General features: G+C 42.7%; 2 protein-coding genes across 2 annotated transcripts in view; one reads left to right on the top strand and one right to left on the bottom strand.

The window, feature by feature from the left end:
* The window catches only part of aven (apoptosis, caspase activation inhibitor), a gene marked incomplete at its 5' end in the record, with an annotated part of 54,713 nt that extends 41,586 nt beyond the window's left edge, over positions 1 to 13,127 (bottom strand). Inside the window, 2 exons of the mRNA XM_080745084.1 lie at positions 8,340 to 8,514; positions 12,858 to 13,127. Of these exons, the coding sequence (XP_080601210.1) occupies positions 8,340 to 8,514; positions 12,858 to 13,127 (445 nt within the window). The remainder of the gene's footprint in view (positions 1 to 8,339; positions 8,515 to 12,857) is intronic.
* Positions 13,128 to 14,397: 1,270 nt separating this feature from the next.
* On the top strand, positions 14,398 to 15,927 carry chrm5b (cholinergic receptor, muscarinic 5b; the record flags this gene model as incomplete). The annotated part of the gene is made up of 1 exon (XM_080745083.1): positions 14,398 to 15,927. The coding sequence occupies exon 1, from the start codon at positions 14,518 to 14,520 to the stop codon at positions 15,925 to 15,927; it is 1,410 nt and encodes a 469-aa protein (XP_080601209.1). The 5' UTR covers positions 14,398 to 14,517.
* Positions 15,928 to 17,662: the final 1,735 nt, after the last annotated feature.

The following is a 17,662-nucleotide window of genomic DNA, read 5'->3' as shown; positions in this document are numbered from 1 at the left end:
AGCTAGACATTTTTTTGTGCTGTTGGGGCTTGCAGCCACATGAAGCTGGATATTTTTTAAACCGGATAAAAAAGTGGAGAGATTGAAAAATATCCGATTCACTGGATCCGTGTAGACAGGGAACCCGGATATCTCTGAAGACTTTACTGTGTGTGTGCTTGTTAGACCTAGATATCTTTGTCGTGTTGACCTAGATATTTTTCTATGTGGATATCTGAAAAAAGGGGATATATGAAATATCCAGCTCCGTGTGGACCTAGATATTTTTCTATGTGGATATCTGAAAAACCGGGATATATGAAATATCCAGCTCTGTGTAGCCATGGCATAAATTCTAATTCATACTAGATAGATAGGTTGTGATCTTTCAGGTATGACTAAGGTTAAAAAATAGGCCTTACAAAGCAAGTAAATGTTACTAAGCAACAACCTTCAAAAGCCCCCATCTCACGACATCCGTAATGTAACATCTAAAGAATACCCATCAAAGGCAGTGGATAGTCATTCACAGATTGGGTCTTCGTCATGGATAAGTTCCGTATGGTGTCTGTCCCCACATGGTGTCTGTCCCCACATGGTGTCTGTCCCCACAATAGATGCTTAGTGACAGGTGTCTAAAAAGCGTGGAAGACTAGGCATTTGCATTATTATATTATCGTCACTGTCAGGCCAAAACCTCTTAAATCCATTTTTGAGGTTTTTGATTTTTTGGCATAAATCAGGGCTATTGAACACCCTGTACACCCTTACAGTAGCGCGTTGGTTATAATAATATTGAACCAATGGAAAGTAGTAAAAAGTGCTTGGGACAAAACCTCCTAACTTCACACTTTCTGCCAAACCAGCTAACTCCACCCGATTGGCCCTCTCTTTTTTTCATAAATATGTGCTATTGAACACCCTTTACGTCTGTGTGTTGGTTAAAATAATATTGAACCAATGAAGTAGTAAAAAGCCCTTCGGTCAAAACCTCCTAACTCCACTTGAGCTCATTTTCCCCAAGTTAGGAGGTTTCGGCTCGACAGATATTCTTTTTCCCCGACCATCACTGTGGCAAGTGGTAACTAGGGGTGGGCGATATGGAAAAATACAATATCACGATATTTTCCCAAGCTGTATCACGATACACGATTTTATCAAGATTCTTTTTCACGTTGGTTTTTATGGTTATTTTTCAAGGTACTTGACAAAAACTAGACTCTCTGGGTTCCTTTTGGGAGGTCTAAATTGAACTTTACAAGTATGTAACTCTGACAGTATACTGTCAGAGTTACGTGGAGACCTTGACATTTTAAAGTTTGAGAACTTCTGATTTAGACCAAAATGCAGGTTTAAATTGAATTCTGCAATGAACCTCTGTATTAACAGGATTTTTTACAAGGCTCCCTCAATTGTATCACAATATATACTATACGTCTAAAAAGGCATATCGTGGAGACATTGTATCGTCTCAACGATAATTATCACCATATCGCCCACCCCTAGTGGTAACGCTGCACGTCTTCTGACTGCTCACTTCTTACACCAACAAGTAGTTTTGTTCTTTTTTTACCCTTTTCTTTTCCCTCTGCTTTCAAATTGTCCCTCCAGTCCAGATGCTACCTGCCGTGCCCCCCGCGACCCCCAACCCCCCGCCCCCCAGCTTTGAAATCCACCGTCCTGAAATAGACGACAGCTGAACCTAACCAATCCTGGCAGGATAAACCAAGCAGTCTCTAACCTGTCTGAGCGACTGCATCATCTAGCCAAACTGAACAAAAGCAAGAGCTATTCAAACACCATCAAGGGCCTTGTATAGTACTGTATTATACACCATTGGTTCTCAACCTAAATTATTTTGGGGGGTCCACAGATGATTAACTTGATGTGCAATATTGTTTTCTCACTAAACGGTAAACAAACCAACATGCAATAGAGGTTTTATGTAAATTTCTCAAGTGACAATACCTCTAAAATGACAAATTAAACAATGGCCAAATTGTCAAATATTAGATGCAGAAATTGAGAAAATAGCCGATCTACGGCGTTGTGAGCATGTAGATCTGCTATTTTCATAATAGAACCGTGTTATACAAAATGTATTGCCTCAACTCGTTTGTCAGGGTGAGGGGTCCCCAGTTAAAATATGATTATTTTGGGGGTCACTGCCTGAAAGGGTTGAGAACCACTGTTACACACAATCATACAAGCAAAAATGCTGATGTAGGCTCGGTGGACAGTTCCTGATTCCACGGCTTCAAGTGGTCAGGAAAACAAACGCCCCCTGAGTGTATCTCCCTCCCACGTACAATTAAGAGCCCTTGGGGGAGCGCCTGACACACGCTGTACAGCATGACTAATCTAACAAGTGGGCAAAACTCTGACGGACGAGGGAGACAGGAGTCAAACCACTCACACATTTGATGCTACTAGAGGTACACATTTAATTGCTTAACCACTCTTCCTGAGGAGAAGAAAAACTCGAAAATGTTTCAAAAATAGAAGCTGTCAGCATCATGCATTTGTAAAGTCTGTAAAGAAGTCACAATGATGCCCTGGATTCTGGATTTAAACTAGTGACTATGCCACTCTCATTGGATGGTAGGGGTGGGCAATATAATTGATATGGCAATACATCGCGATAGTTTATTTGCCAATACTGTATCGATACTTTAGGCCGTAGTATCGCGATACTTTGAGGAAAATGAAATATGTTCCCATCTATAAGAACCAATGGTTGAAGTCCGGTCCTGACACTCACTGCCTCTAGATGTCTCTGTACTATAGTAGCTACTTCCCCTTCCCACAGTTCAGTGAGTGAGGTCTCTTGAGAAAATGGCTGCGAATGATGAAAACAACAACATTAGAGCAGCGCCTTCCCTTCCCCTTTTAAAGCTGATATATCACAATAGTATTGCAATAGTATCGTATTGCAAAGATTCGCAATATATCGTGATACTATTGCATCGTGACTCAAGTGTCGTGATACGTATTGCATCGTGAGATTCTTGCTAATATCCACCCCAATTGGATGGTGAGAGATCCTATTTGTTATGAAATACCTTCCCCACACAACAAAACAGGGGCTTCAAGTGAGAACAAAAAGTTTAGAAATGGGCATTTTTTTCAAATCATGCAACCTTACACAAATCAGATGGCCTAAATACTGACAGTGACAACACGTTCCATCGAGTCTGTAATAATTACTGGATCAGAGCTACATTGTGTGGCTACTTTTATACACTTTTATGCTAGTCTTTCTTGATTAGCTTGCACCTCATCACTACAGGCTTTTCATCTTTTTGTACTTTATAATAGCTCTCTGAAGGTGTTTAGTTTTCAGTATGATAGTTACTTGGGCATAGTCCATACATAGTTAGTCTGGGATCACTTCACTTTACGTGGTTTGATCCGGTCGGGAGCGGAAACCACTTTACGTCATGTTGTAGTCCTAGACGGACTACACTTTGGCCGGAACTATCAACCGGATTCAGTTTTAACCCAAAATATTCCCCTGCACCCAAGGACATAGTTTTAGGGCCTACCTAATAAACACCTTGATGCAGCGTTGTTTTGCTTTCGAAAAATTCGTTTGGTATGTGATATTTTAGTCCAACTCATAGCGACTGGCAAGACTACACTAGGCTTCTCGAGCATTTTAATAGTGATTGGGGAAACAAACGAGGGGAACTAAATCAAATCGATGCCGCTTCTTCTAGTGGTTTCCGCGCTTTAGGCGGAAACCAAACGGTCCGTTGTGAACGAACACCAGGCTTTCTCCCCAGAAAGACTGGTAGGCGAGGTTAATACATAGTAGTGTGCACAAGACTACATGCAGAGCTGCAGACTTGGTGGGACCATGACTGCAGATCACATAGATCACAGATCACATATTAACCTGTGGCAAAAAGGCAAGTACATTTGGGAAAAGTGAAAACTCTGCTCCATCAATCCCTGCTGTGCATAATATGCCAATACCCATGTGTCATTATATGGACTGACCATCCTACTGAGGAGACATTATATGGACTGACCATCCTACTGAGGAGACATTATATGGACTGACCATCCTACTGAGGAGACATTATATGGACTGACCATCCTACTGAGGAGACACATCCATGAGAAAGACCACCTTACTGTATACGGTAAATGTCCCTGTCTACCGACTGGTCATTATGTCATTGCAGCATGAGCACATTGAGTGTTAAGGTCGTTGCATATTACTGCGTTTTTTCGTCCGAATATAGGAGCTAATGTCAATCAGGTTTGCACACTGCAAATTTTTATTTTATTTTCGGACCACTGGGCTCTCCATCTCTCTCTCTCTCCCCGCAGCAGTGTGCAACCAGCTTTACTGTCGATTCTATATTGCCATAACAATTGACCAGTCTGTTAATTAAAGCTTTTGCACTTTATTGACTCCACGCATCATGTACATGAACAACAACACAGTATTACCATATAGCGGTGTGCCAAATATAACGCAGCCTTGCTGGGTCTGCTGTTTGCTATGCACTGAAATCAGTCCGTTCCTATACAGATGTACCTTGGAGCCAGCCAGGGACGTGCTGGCCATTGGGAAAAGCGGGACAACTCCCGAACGGCCGGTTCATTCCCGGTCGGCCCAGGCCGGCCATTAGGAAAAAGATTTAAATAAAATGTCGTCCTTCGTTCCATTTTGGGGGCTGGGCGGCCAACAAAGTAAATCGTCACTGTCGGGCAGAAACCTTGTATCTCCAAGTTTCAAATGCGTGAATTTTTTCGCAAAGCAAAGCCCTGCTTCATCATACAAGGCTGTTGCACAAAAGGAGTGAAAACAGCAGATCTACAAGCACACAACGCCTCGCAAGTGCGAGGCGTTGTGTGCTTGTAGATCGGCTGTTTTCACTAGTTTAAATCATTTTTAAAATAATAAATACAAAACAAACGGTTTTGGATGTAAAAGGTTTCCACCCGACAACAAGGAAATATAACTCATGTAATTGGCCCACTGGCTTGTCACTTGTCATGATCTGAAATGGCAAGTCTTTGAGTAGCAGCAGCGCTATAGAGAGAGATCTCTCTCTATAGCGCGCAAAGAGGGCCTCTTCAACTCTTTTTCCCGGGCTGAATCAGGGGCCCAGCACGTCCCTGGAGCCAGCTCTCTCCCTCTATCTGTTGGCATTGCGTGTGTGTGTGTGTGTGTGTGTGTGTGTGTGTGTGTGTGTGTGTGTGTGTGTGTGTGTGTGTGTGTGTGTGTGTGTGTAGCCCCGAGGCTAGGTCCAGCACGCTACTAAAGAGGAGAGTACAATTAGACGGCTGGAAACAACTGCTGCTCAATTAACCCTGGTACTGCTCCCGTGAGCCCCCCCCCCCCCCCCCCCTCCCCTCTCCACCACCAGCAGGGTCCAAATCACACCCCCCTACCACTGTCACCCTGACAGCAAATCAACAACCAATTCTGGCCTATGTAACTACAGATCCCTTAGCCTGTGGCAAATATGCTAAAAAAAAAAAAAAAGGAAAAGAAAGAAAAAAACAGCTTTGTCAGTCCCTGCGTTTGCCAATGCATGGCCAATGCAATGTCAAATCGATTGGTCAACCCAAAACCCTAAAACATGCATTTGAATGGATGACAGTTGAGACAATTGAGTGACAGAGTTCACAAAAATGCTAATAAACAACTTCAATTTGGAAAAAGTTAAATATCTGCCTCCTCAGCCCCTGCATGCCAATGGTCAATACAAACAGTACTGTATGTGCAATATCAAATCTATTGGTCAATCCACTGAGGGGGAACATGGACAAGGACAGACAGACAGAGTTGTCTTCATTTTATAGCATTTAAAGAGGTGGTGCCGTGGTTTTGTACTTTTTCTGTTTTGTATGTGTCTAATGTCTATGGGGTTAACATTACTCTAATAGACCCCCGGGTAGGGCTGTCACAATTATTACATAATCGTCTAATCGTGATATTTTTAAATAATCGTGATTATTTTTCATAATCGTCATAATCATTTCCATGTTGAAAAATGTTCATATATTAAAAAAAAAGTCAAAAATAGTGGAAATAGCAGATCTACAAGCTCACAACGCGTCGCACTATCAATGTTATTTTTAACTCATTTAGTGCCACCCCTTTCACCACTAGAGGGCGCCCAGTGGCCAGAGAAAATCCCATAGAGATATGCTGGTATATGCAGAAGCCCTGCAGCCATGACTTGCCTGAACACTTTCCTTTGTGCATGACTGCATGTACAGGAAGAGGATGAAGTTAGCTTGAAGTTAGCTATTGGCTACCAAGCATTTTAGAAGCCTTATTTTCGTCAACTTAGCCATGATTAAACCTTGCACACCTCATGCATGGGAAAAAAACAGAGAAGAATGAGCTCTGAAAAATCCAATGCAATCCAGAGTGGATTTGTGCAGTTTGTTCACAGCTTTCAAACAAAAAAATCCGATTGGAAATCCGTTCAGGCATTCTTGAGATAATCGCCCTTATGTTTTACATGTAATGTAAACAAAAATGGCTGCCCTGTATGTTAGATGGGGTTGTATGGGGGTGGAACATGCAAAATCGCGATTGAAATCATGTTCACCAGATTTGATGGGGTCCAAAAAAAAAAAAAAAAAATTCAAAAAAAATTTTTTCAAAAAAAAAAAAAAAAATTTTTTTTTTTTTTTTTTTTTTTTTTATATCCCGAACTTGTTCGGGATAGGCACCCTGTGATACGATCATATATCCCGAACTAATTCGGGATAGGCACTCAATGAGTTAAGTAGTAAGTTGTCAAATATGTCAGTAATGTATTTGTATATTTAGGTTATGTGTCATATCTACCTATGCAACTTCAAAGCCTAAAAGCCAAACAGAAATGTAATTATCAACGACAAAAACACAATTAAATCGTTAATCGCCAATTATTTGAGTGACAATTAATCGTCATGTAAAATGTCATATCGTGACAGCCCTACCACCGGTTGTGGTTATAATGTACAGACTTGTCTTCCCTGTGTATTCTTGGTTACTTCCTGAAAGCTGAAAGCCTCCGAGTCAAAAGGCCCAGTCGAAATACACAGATTTAATGACATCATAAAGTACCATCCCCTCCCCTTTTACCATTCACCCAACACTGTGGGTGTGGCTAACTTCAGCAGGGTCACCACCCACTTGACAACCAGGCATACTTAATGAACTAGTGGGTGTGGCCACGTAGGGTAGGAGTGTGCTCCATGAGTGAGGGACCATAATTAAGGATTAGGCATTTTCATTGTATGATGTTTAGCACATACACAAGTGCAAACAAAGCAGATTCTGTCAATATATTAAAATTAAAAAAATTAAATTAAACTACATTTGCGCTAGAGAACTTCCATCAAGGGTAATACGCTACTACAGCCATTTCACTTTGCCCAAATGACGTACAAGAGTAGAACAAGGCCAACACTGCTTGATAGGCAGATGCGGTGCATGACATCATATACCATTCATAGTAGATTACCCTACTTCTTTTACACAATGCACTGAGAAACTGAATAGGAGCTCCACACGCACACACACAGCAGCAGACATTCAAAACATGTTATACTTTATAACAGCAAAAAAAGTTTTGTTATAACACACCCTTTTAGAATAGATCTATGTCCTCTCCTACAATTGTTTTGAGTGCTCTGATCTATTCTTCTTGCATACAGCCCTTTCCTTGGGTTGTGTTTCCCCATCTCAATATTGTGGATTGTACTTTGGAAAGACACTGCTGGTACACAGTGAAATCCTCAGAGTTAATTCATCAGAGGGTGTACAAATGTAACCAAATGGACATTTCATTTGGTTACATTTGCACCTTCTCCAAGATAAAATGAACACTCAGGATGTAACTGTGTGGTAGAAGAGTGGTTGACATAACAAACAAAACCTCTTAAAGGTGATACACCATGCATTTAAAAAGTATTTATGTCATATTGTTTATGTCCCAAAAACGTTTTTCAAAAGGTTTGAGGCTAAATTACCACTCCTGAATAGAGAGCCTCTCTCATTTTGAATGGCTCTCAGAGCATTTTCAGCTGCAGTACCACCTTTGGCCTGAACTGCGCCCCCCCCCCCCCACCAAATCTTAAAAATAATAATAATAATAATAATTCCCTTCAAAAACGGCCGTTGATGACGTCAGCGACGGCAGCAAATCTGAACAGCCTGTTTTGAGAACCCGTGGGATGACCTCCACCTTCCCAAAACCAGAGAAAGACACAACGGTCAGAAATGGGACTTTGTGAGGATAGAAGGTGCTAGTGGGACCCCAAAAAAAGGTTTTAAAATAGGAAAAGTGGAATTTCATGGTGTATCACCTTTAAGTCGTCCTCCAGCTATAAAGCCTTACCTGCTGACTCCAGCAGCACATGATAGTCTGTTCCCCTCTGAGTGGGAGAGTCATCGGAAGCTTCCTCCCGCTCAGACTCTGCGTATCGATCCCAGTTGGACTCCAGTTTCCTCCTGGAAAATGTCTCCTCGACACCATCATCCTCCAGCCACCCGTCGTTTCCGTCATCCGGGCCCTTACGGAGAACCGAGTACAACAAAAACTTAAAACCACTTACTGTATACCCTAATATACCGCCATGAGTCTATCCTTGGCTCCCCTCTTTTTTTCTCTGCTACACCTAATTTCTTTGCAGAAAATAGCCAGTCTATAAAGCTTACAATGCAACGCTGTAGATTGGCTATCTTTTCCAAGGCAGACATGGGGGTCTAAACATTCAAGTTTAAATAAGTGTTATTTCTCCAACCACACATCTTAAAACAGGGGTCTTCAACGGTGGGTCCCCTAGGGGGTCCCCAGAGTTACTACAGGGGGTCCTCCAAATCTTTGAGTGATAGAAACTTTTTTTCTCCTTTTTTATATTAACCCACTACTGGCCACTACTCGCAGCACGAGGCGTTAGAGGGCTTTGGTGTAGAGGGGAAAAGAGCAGACTAAGTACAGAGTGAAGGGTCAAGTTTATTAACACTTATGTTGCAATGATTTTTTCTCTTCAATGTCTCGCGTTGCCATGGTTACCATAGACTTCCATGTAATTGTGCAATTGTGTAAAAAGTGCACGCCCATGCCTAGATGATGCACCACGTGTGTAGATGCTGTTCACAGCTTTCAAACAAAAAAATCCGCTTGGAAATCCGTTCAGGCATTCATGATTTATGGGCCATTATGTTTTCTACAGATGTAAACAAACATGGCTGCCATGTTTGAAAGAATGGGTTGGTATGGGGGTTAAACATGCAATTTCGCGATCGCGATCATGCCTAATACATTTCTGGAGGTCCAAAAAAAAAATTTGAAAAAAAAAAATTTGATTTTTTTTTTTTTCTTTTTTTTTTTTCTAAAACGGCCCAAACTCGGGAAACTCGGGGTTGGCACAGCGTTGGTATCAATACAAACTCGGGAAACTCGGGGTTGGCACCAGATGTGTTAAGTATTGACAGTTCAAGTGGTTAAATATCTGAAAACAGAAATTGACATGATTCCAAAATACACTGATGATCGTGCTGTCAAACAATGAAACTAAATTGATTCTATTAACAGGTTGTGGGGGTCCCTGCTTCATCTCTCTATCAGCTAAGGGGTCCTTGGCCTGAAAACATTTAAGACCCCCGTCTTAAAAAGTAGTAGTTCATCTAAAATATTACTTCTTTTCTATCAATTACACACCCCATGAAGCCTTGAATTCATCCAGATTTATGTTTTTGTAGCATTCTTTTCTAAGCCTATCATTTAATGACCGGCGGAGTCTCCAGTAGAAGAATCAAAGTCCCAGTGACCGATGACCCAGTCATCAAAATTGGGGCTCCGGAATTTGACGAAAAGAAAAATAAAATAAAATGAAAAAAATCAAACCTCGGTTCGAAGTGAAGCGGTGAACTTTTATTCTATGTGTTCTAGAGTTATGAACTCTGTGATCTATACATTCTTTATATTCTGAATGAATTAATGATTTTATCTGGAGGGCCGAATTGTCATGTGAAGCTTGACCAATCCTCAAAGTATCCAATCATCAGACCGGGACGGACACTACACACATACGTACGGACGGACGTACGTACGGACGGACGGACGGACGGACGGATGCAACACACATTTTGTTTTTGAAAAAACCTGTTCATTCTGGACTGAAATGACCATATATGGGCGTGGGACACACAAAGCCACTCATTGGAAGCGGTTTTCACCGCTTCAAAAATCCATGAATTCAATGCTTTATGGGGTGTGTAATTGATAGAAATTTCGATTTTTTTTTTTGGGGGGGTGGACTACCCCTTTAAACCTCAGTCTGGGGTCTCAGTGCTAATTGGACTGGTTTACATGTTGCCTCTGCTCAGGGCTAAACTCTAGAGTTCTTGGAAACGGGAGGCCCTGATAGAATTATGTGGCTAGGAGGACAACTAGCCACGGGCTGCTCAAGTCACAGCTAACAGACAACAAGCAAATGAGCCAATCCTCTATGATTAATGACACAATTAGCCCTGGGCTAGATGGAAAAGGAAAAGCCGCCCTGCCGTGTAAAATGCTCCAGGGAAGACGCATGGTTCTCTTAATCAATAGCTGGATATTGTGATCAATTCATTTTTTGACTTCATTCTGAGAGCACTTTTACAATGAGGCTGACCCCACGATTTCTCATAAAACAAGAATATGCTGATAGGTAATCCACAATATATAAACCCAACCCTAATTCATGAGTTTTATTCATGTGGTAAGTAAATGTAAGCTGATCATCTTACTGACCAGCTGACCAAGTGTCAGGGAAATAATTGATCACTTCCTCACCCAGAAGATTCTCATGGAAGTTATGTTTAGTCTCATCATGTGCATTCCACAATAGCCCTAATGGCTGTGCTATTACAGTACATACATCTTTCATGTATTTCATACACTAACACAGCCATATCGTATCCATTTGAAGGTTCAGACAGAAAATGTGTTGTGTATTTAGTTTTATCTCCACATGGACCACAATAGCAGTGAACACACACACACACACACACACACACACACACACACACACACACACACACACACACACACACACACACACACACACACACACACACACACACACACACACACACACACACACACACACTATTTGCGATTGGTGTGGGGTAATTAATGATAAATGGTGCATTTAAAATGATGAAAAGGAAAGAGGAGCACTCGTCAAAGTGTAGTTCACCAATATATTGGTCTTGGGTGCACGGTTCAGGCAAACAATGAACTTAGAACAAGGACACACCGGCACTCACTTTAGAACTAATTCTTCAAATGTATATTAAATGTTTCCCCCTGCAGCAGCAAACCATTGGAGGTTTCGGCCCAGTGGGCCTTCCTCAGAGTTAGTTATACGCTGAGGAAGGCCCACTGGGCCGAAACCTCCAATATTTTGCTGCTGCTGGGGGAAACATTTAAAGGTGATACACCATGCATTTAAAAAGTATTTATGTCATATTGTTTATGTCCCAAAAACGTTTTTCAAAAGGTTCAAAAACGGCCGATGATGACGTCACAATCGGCAGCAAATCTGGATAGCCTGTTTTGAGAACCCGTGGGATACTTTTAACCTTCGCCTTCTCAAAACCAGAGAAAGACACAACGGTCAGAAATGGGACTTTGTGAGGATAGAAGGTGCTAGTGGGACCCCAAAAAAAGGTTTTAAAATAGGAAAAGTGAAATTTCATGGTGTATCACCTTTAATACATTTGAAGAATTAGTTCTAAAGTGAGTGCTGGTGTCCTTGTTCTAAGTGCATTTATAATGATATACCTGTCATAGAATTCTAGGGTTGGTGTATTCCATACATTACTGACAGACAGTAGAAAAGTCAAGGCACATTTTATTAGAGAACAACACTATCACAATTTGTGTGCCAAAGGGCTGCACATAAAACAAAACTATAATGAAAACAATAAACAAGAATACAAACAAACAACTGGGACTTATCTGATTCAGACTACTGTGTAAGTAAAGTACTGTATATATTATAATACAGTAAGGTTGCCTAGTTGTCTACCCCTGATACAGGAGTATGCTTTGGTCCACTCTCCACTTACATGACAGAACCAGTGGTGGAAAGCAGCTAAGTACATTTACTTATGTACTGCACCACAATTTTGAGGTATTTGTACTTTACTGGAGTATTTTTTTTTAGTATTTTTCAGAAGATTTTATACATTTGAAAAGTTGTGAAATGGGACATTCTACATAATGAGTTTCTACTTTTGGTAGTTCAAGTACATTTACTACATACTTTTACAGACTTTTACTTGTAACAAGTGTTTCTACTTTCTACATTAGCCATAAATCACAACTCTTGTAGAGGTATTTTATTTTGGGAAGTTTTCTCTCTATAAAACGTCCCAAAATAAAATACCTCTACAAGAGGGCTATTTCTACATTGGAGCATTGGTACTTTTTACTTTTAATAAAGCTTTTCCCACCACCACTGCACAAGTCAATTACTCCAGCAAGTGTTTTATTCTGGACGTTTACTTGTCTTGGAGTATTGTTGATACTTTTACTGTCTTTAATCAACCACTTCACAAGAGCCTAAATTGACCCATACAAGTATGTAACTCTGACAGTGTACAAATGGAACCAAATGAACCCGTTGGGGTTCATTTGGTTCCATTTGTACACTGTCAGAGAACACTGCTCTACATAATGAGTAGCCTACTTTCTACTTTTGGTAGTTCAAGTACATTTTGATACCAATACTTTTGTACTTTTACTCCAGTCTCCAGCACATGTTTTATTCCGGACTTTTACTTGTAACTAGAGTGTTTCTACATTGGAGTATTTAATACAACTTTTCCCACCAATGCACAAGTCAATCAAGTCCCTTCTCACCCGGTGTTGTTGTCCTGCATGTGGTGGTGCTCCTCCTCCACCGCGTCCACGGCCACGGTAATGGTCCCTCTTCCCACGGCCACGGTGGTGGTGGTGTCCTCCACCTCCTCCTCTCCCACGGCCTCCTCCACCTCCTGGACCCTCGTTCCCCCCACTCCCACCTCCACCTCCCCTCCTCCATGTGTGTGTACCTCCACCTCCTCCTCCTCCTCCTCCACCTCCTCCACCTCCACCTCCTCTACCTCCTCTCGTGGCAGGCCGACCCTCCATGGCTGTGGAACTCACTGGTGATGGAGGCGGACGGTTTAGACTGTAACACCACAATGCTACTGCTGTGAATGGGTGTTACTGTGAATGTGGTCCTGCTGGAAACGCTAGCGCCCTATTTTGTTCCGTTGGATAGATGGGCTGCTCAAGACAGTGCGTGTGTGTGTGTGTGTGTGTGTGTGTGTGTGTGTGTGTGTGTGTGTGTGTGTGTGTGTGTGTGTGTGTGTGTGTGTGTGTGTGTGTGTGTGTGTGTGTGAGTTTGTCTAGCTATACTTATGGGGACTAAACGCATGTTCACACAGTCACCTGCAGGGGACCTCTGACAGTGTGGGGACAAAATAGTAGGTCCCCACAACGGTTAGGTTTAGGTTTAGGGTTAGGTTTAGGGATAGAGGTTAGGGTAAGGCCACAGGACTTGCATAACAATTAATGGAAGTCTATGTAATGTCCTCACAAGTGATGTATATATATATATATATATATTGTGTGTGTGTGTGTGTGTGTGTGTGTGTGTGTGTGTGGGGGTGTGTGTGTGTGTGTGTGTGTGTGTGTGTGTGTGTGTGTGTGTGTGTGTGTGTGTGTGTGTGTGTGTGTGCGTGCGTGCGTGCGTGCGTGCGCAGTGCTGTAATTAAAGTAACTAAGTAGATGTACCTAAGTAATGTACTTAAGTACAATTTTGAGATATTTGTACTTTACTTGAGTATTTCCAATTTCCAATACTTTTACTTCTACTCCACTACATCTCGGATCCATATATTGTACTTTTACTCCGCTACCTTTAAACTTTAGTTACTAGTTACTTTGCAGATATAAATTATAATTTTATAAAACGCTAAAAAGCTATTTGAAAATAGCCGATCTACAAGCTCACAATTCTGCTATTTTCAAACATTTTGTACTTTTTACTTTTGGTACTTTAAGTACATTTTGATGTAAATTTGTAATACCAGACTTCAGTAAAACATCCGAGTACTTTTTCCACCACTGTGTGTGTGTGTGTGTGTGTGTGTGTGTGTGTGTGTGTGTGTGTGTGTGTGTGTGTGTGTGTGTGTGTGTGTGTGTGCGTGTGTGCGGATGCTTGCTTGCTTGCGTGTACATTTGATAGGGAAATGAGGTCTGGTGGTAGGCTACTTTAAATCATTGTTGTTTTCTTTCTATTTCAGGGTGACCGGGGAACATTCTTCATGGATCCAGAAGAAGTTTCACTAACCTGCACACTGTAACAACATAACCCACCATCATGGTGACCAATGGTCTGCTAAACACCACCACTTTGGATGGCAACACATCAAGCACCCACCAGCCTCTCACCCACAGCCTATGGGAGGTTATCACCATAGCTACGCTGTCTGCCATCGTCAGCTTGATAACTATCGTTGGCAACGTGTTGGTGATGTTGTCCTTCAAGGTCAACAGCCAACTGAAGACTGTGAACAACTACTACCTGCTGAGCTTGGCCTTTGCAGACCTAATCATAGGCCTGTTGTCCATGAACCTTTACACCACGTACATATTAATGGGATACTGGTCCTTGGGTAACCTTGCGTGTGACCTCTGGCTGGCGCTGGACTACGTGGCCAGCAACGCTTCGGTTATGAACCTGTTAGTGATCAGCTTTGACAGGTATTTCTCCATCACAAGGCCACTGACATACAGAGCCAAAAGGACTCCAAAGCGAGCCGCTATCATGATCGGCCTGGCGTGGCTGGTGTCGTTCGTACTGTGGGCGCCGCCGATTCTGTGCTGGCAGTACATCGTGGGCGAAAGACAGGTCCCGCCAGACCAGTGCCAGATTCAGTTCTTCTCCGAACCCGTGATCACGTTCGGCACGGCCATCGCCGCCTTCTACATCCCGGTTTCCGTCATGACCATCCTTTACTGCCGGATCTACAAGGAGACGGAGAGACGCACAAAGGACCTGGCCGAGCTCCAGGGGCTCGCTAACGCGTCCGACGTCACCGAGGGAGGGGCCAAACCGCAGAAACTCAGGTCTTGCTTCCATTTCACCAGTGACAGGAGGGACAGGAACCAGGCCTCCTGGTCGTCCTCTAACCAGAGCAACGCCACCAAGACCACCACCAGGTCAGAGGAGGCGTGGGTCAAGGCCGACCAGGCCACGTCCTTCAACAGCTACACCTCGTCTGAGGAGGAAGAGCATCATGTTTCCACAGAAACCAAACAGGGGTCGTTCACAAAGCAAGGTAACAGAGTAGGGCAGAGCAGTAAGAACGGCCAGGCAACGGAATATGAACAAGACGGGTATGTTGCCGGTCCCCCCCAAAAAAGCAGCAAGAAGGGCATATTATCATATAAGTTCAAGCCTGCGTCGAATGGCAAGGACACAGACCCAGCCGCCACACGGCTGGGTCCATGCCCCACTGAAACAGAGCACATCATGGCCAAGAACTCCACCCCTTCCAGTACCCCCATGCCCACGCCTAAGCCCATGGACCCGGGCCAGATCACCAAGAGGAAGAGGATGGTGCTGATCAAGGAGAAGAAGGCGGCCCAGACGCTCAGCGCCATCCTGCTGGCGTTCATCCTGACGTGGACGCCCTACAACATCATGGTGCTCATCTCCACCTTCTGCTCCGAGTGCATCCCGCTGTCCCTGTGGCACCTGGGCTACTGGCTGTGCTACGTCAACAGCACCATCAACCCCATGTGCTACGCCCTGTGCAACAAGACCTTCCAGAAGACCTTCCGCATGCTGCTGCTCTGCCAGTGGAGCCGGAAGAGGGGAGGAGAGGACAAGCTGGTCTGGTGTGGACAAAACCCCAACATCAATAGTAGAATTAACTGATACGGGACTGGAGTGATTTCTAGCCACTGCTGCTCATTTTCACTTTTCATCGTTGCACTTGTATGCAGGGTTTCATCTGTACAGGGTTCCCACACATCTTTACCAATTAATTTCCAAAACTTTTCCAGAATATTTAACCCGATTTCCAGGACTATATAACGATAATTCAGCTCAGTAACAGGTCGCTTACTCCTATGCGCAATGCCCAAAGACAGGCAGTGTATGCCAGTGGTTCAACCTTTTCAGGCCGTGACCCCCGAAATAATCATGTTTTAACTGGGGACCTCCCCACCCTGACGAGCACTAAGAGTTGAGGAAATTTGTATAACACGGTTTTATTGTGAAAATAGCCGATCTACATGCTCACAACGCCTCGCAACACGAGGCGTTGTGAGCATGTAGATCTGCTATTTTCACAATTTCTGCCTCTAATATTTGACAATTTGGCCCATGTTTAATTTGTCATTTCAGAGGTATTAACAAAATCAATAACCAAAGACAATGCATAGCTATTCTTTCCAGGACCTCCCAGGACCCTTTATAAATTCCAAAACCTTTCCATTACTGGAAAAATATTTTTCTAATTTCAAAATATTTCCAGGAATTTCATGACCGTGGGAACCCTGGATTTAGCCACTGCTCATTTTCAGTTTTCATCGTTGTACTTGTATGCAGGGTTTCATCTGTAAAAAAAAAAAAGGGGGGGGGGGGGGAAGTGAGGGGGGGGGGGTGTATTATGTTTACTACTTAAGCACTACTTTGTACCACAAATAGTGAAAATAGCCCATCTACAAGGTCACAACACGTTGCAATGTCATGTGTTGTGAGCTTATAGATCTGCTTTTTGTTTTTAAATATTCTTTAATTTAATGTAATGTTTGTTTGTTTTTTGACAAATGTGCCCAAAATAGGAACACCTGGCTTAATGTTGCTAATATATTTTTTTATTAAAGTGTTGAATTGTGACATTATCAAACGTAAATATCAAACATATTGGTCAACATGTGCGCTTCTCGCCCTTAGTGCATCATACAAAACTAAAAGGAAAATGAATTAATTGAAACTAAAATAAAAACTACAAATTACTAAATAATAATAAGTTATTATTATTTAGAAACGAAATAATAATTATATTATTTATTAGATATATATTATTTAGTAACTAAATAATAAGAAATATAATTACAGGGGGGCACGGTGTAGTCGTGACTCGTTAGCGCTATCGCACTCACAGCTAAATCGTCCTGGGTTCGATTTGTGCTGTGGGCGCTGGGGGTGTGTTCTCTCCTCCGTGTCATCAGCGCCCACAGGTGGGGTTGGCGAAAGGGCCTTTCTGTGTGGAGTTTGCATGTTCTCCCCGTGTTCCCTAGGGTAGACACCCTCACAAAAACATGCAGTAATCCTGGTCTCTATACTGCCTCCCCCTGGCCAGACGGGGCGCCTGATGGAGGGGAATGGAACTGGTTGGAATAACGTGATGCTTCCACGCACTACATCCTACCGGGGAAACTCCCCCCTGTCAGGTGATAAGAAGCGCCCTGGAAGGGCCTGCTCAGTGCACTGAAGGAAGCATGAGCTCAGATCGGGGCCCTCCCCAGGTTGGCAGAGGGAAGGTAGCACCCAGGATTACAGTTTAGGCATTGGCAGAGATGGGCAGTATTTGAAATATGTGTATTTGAAATACGCATTTGAAATACTATTTTGTGTTTTGAAATATGTATTTCAAATACCTTTT

The sequence above is a fragment of the Nannobrachium achirus genome (genome assembly GCF_963921795.1).
Source record: "Nannobrachium achirus genome assembly, chromosome: 16".
Classification (NCBI taxonomy): domain Eukaryota; kingdom Metazoa; phylum Chordata; class Actinopteri; order Myctophiformes; family Myctophidae; genus Nannobrachium; species Nannobrachium achirus.
This window is presented reverse-complemented; position numbering and strand designations above follow the sequence as displayed.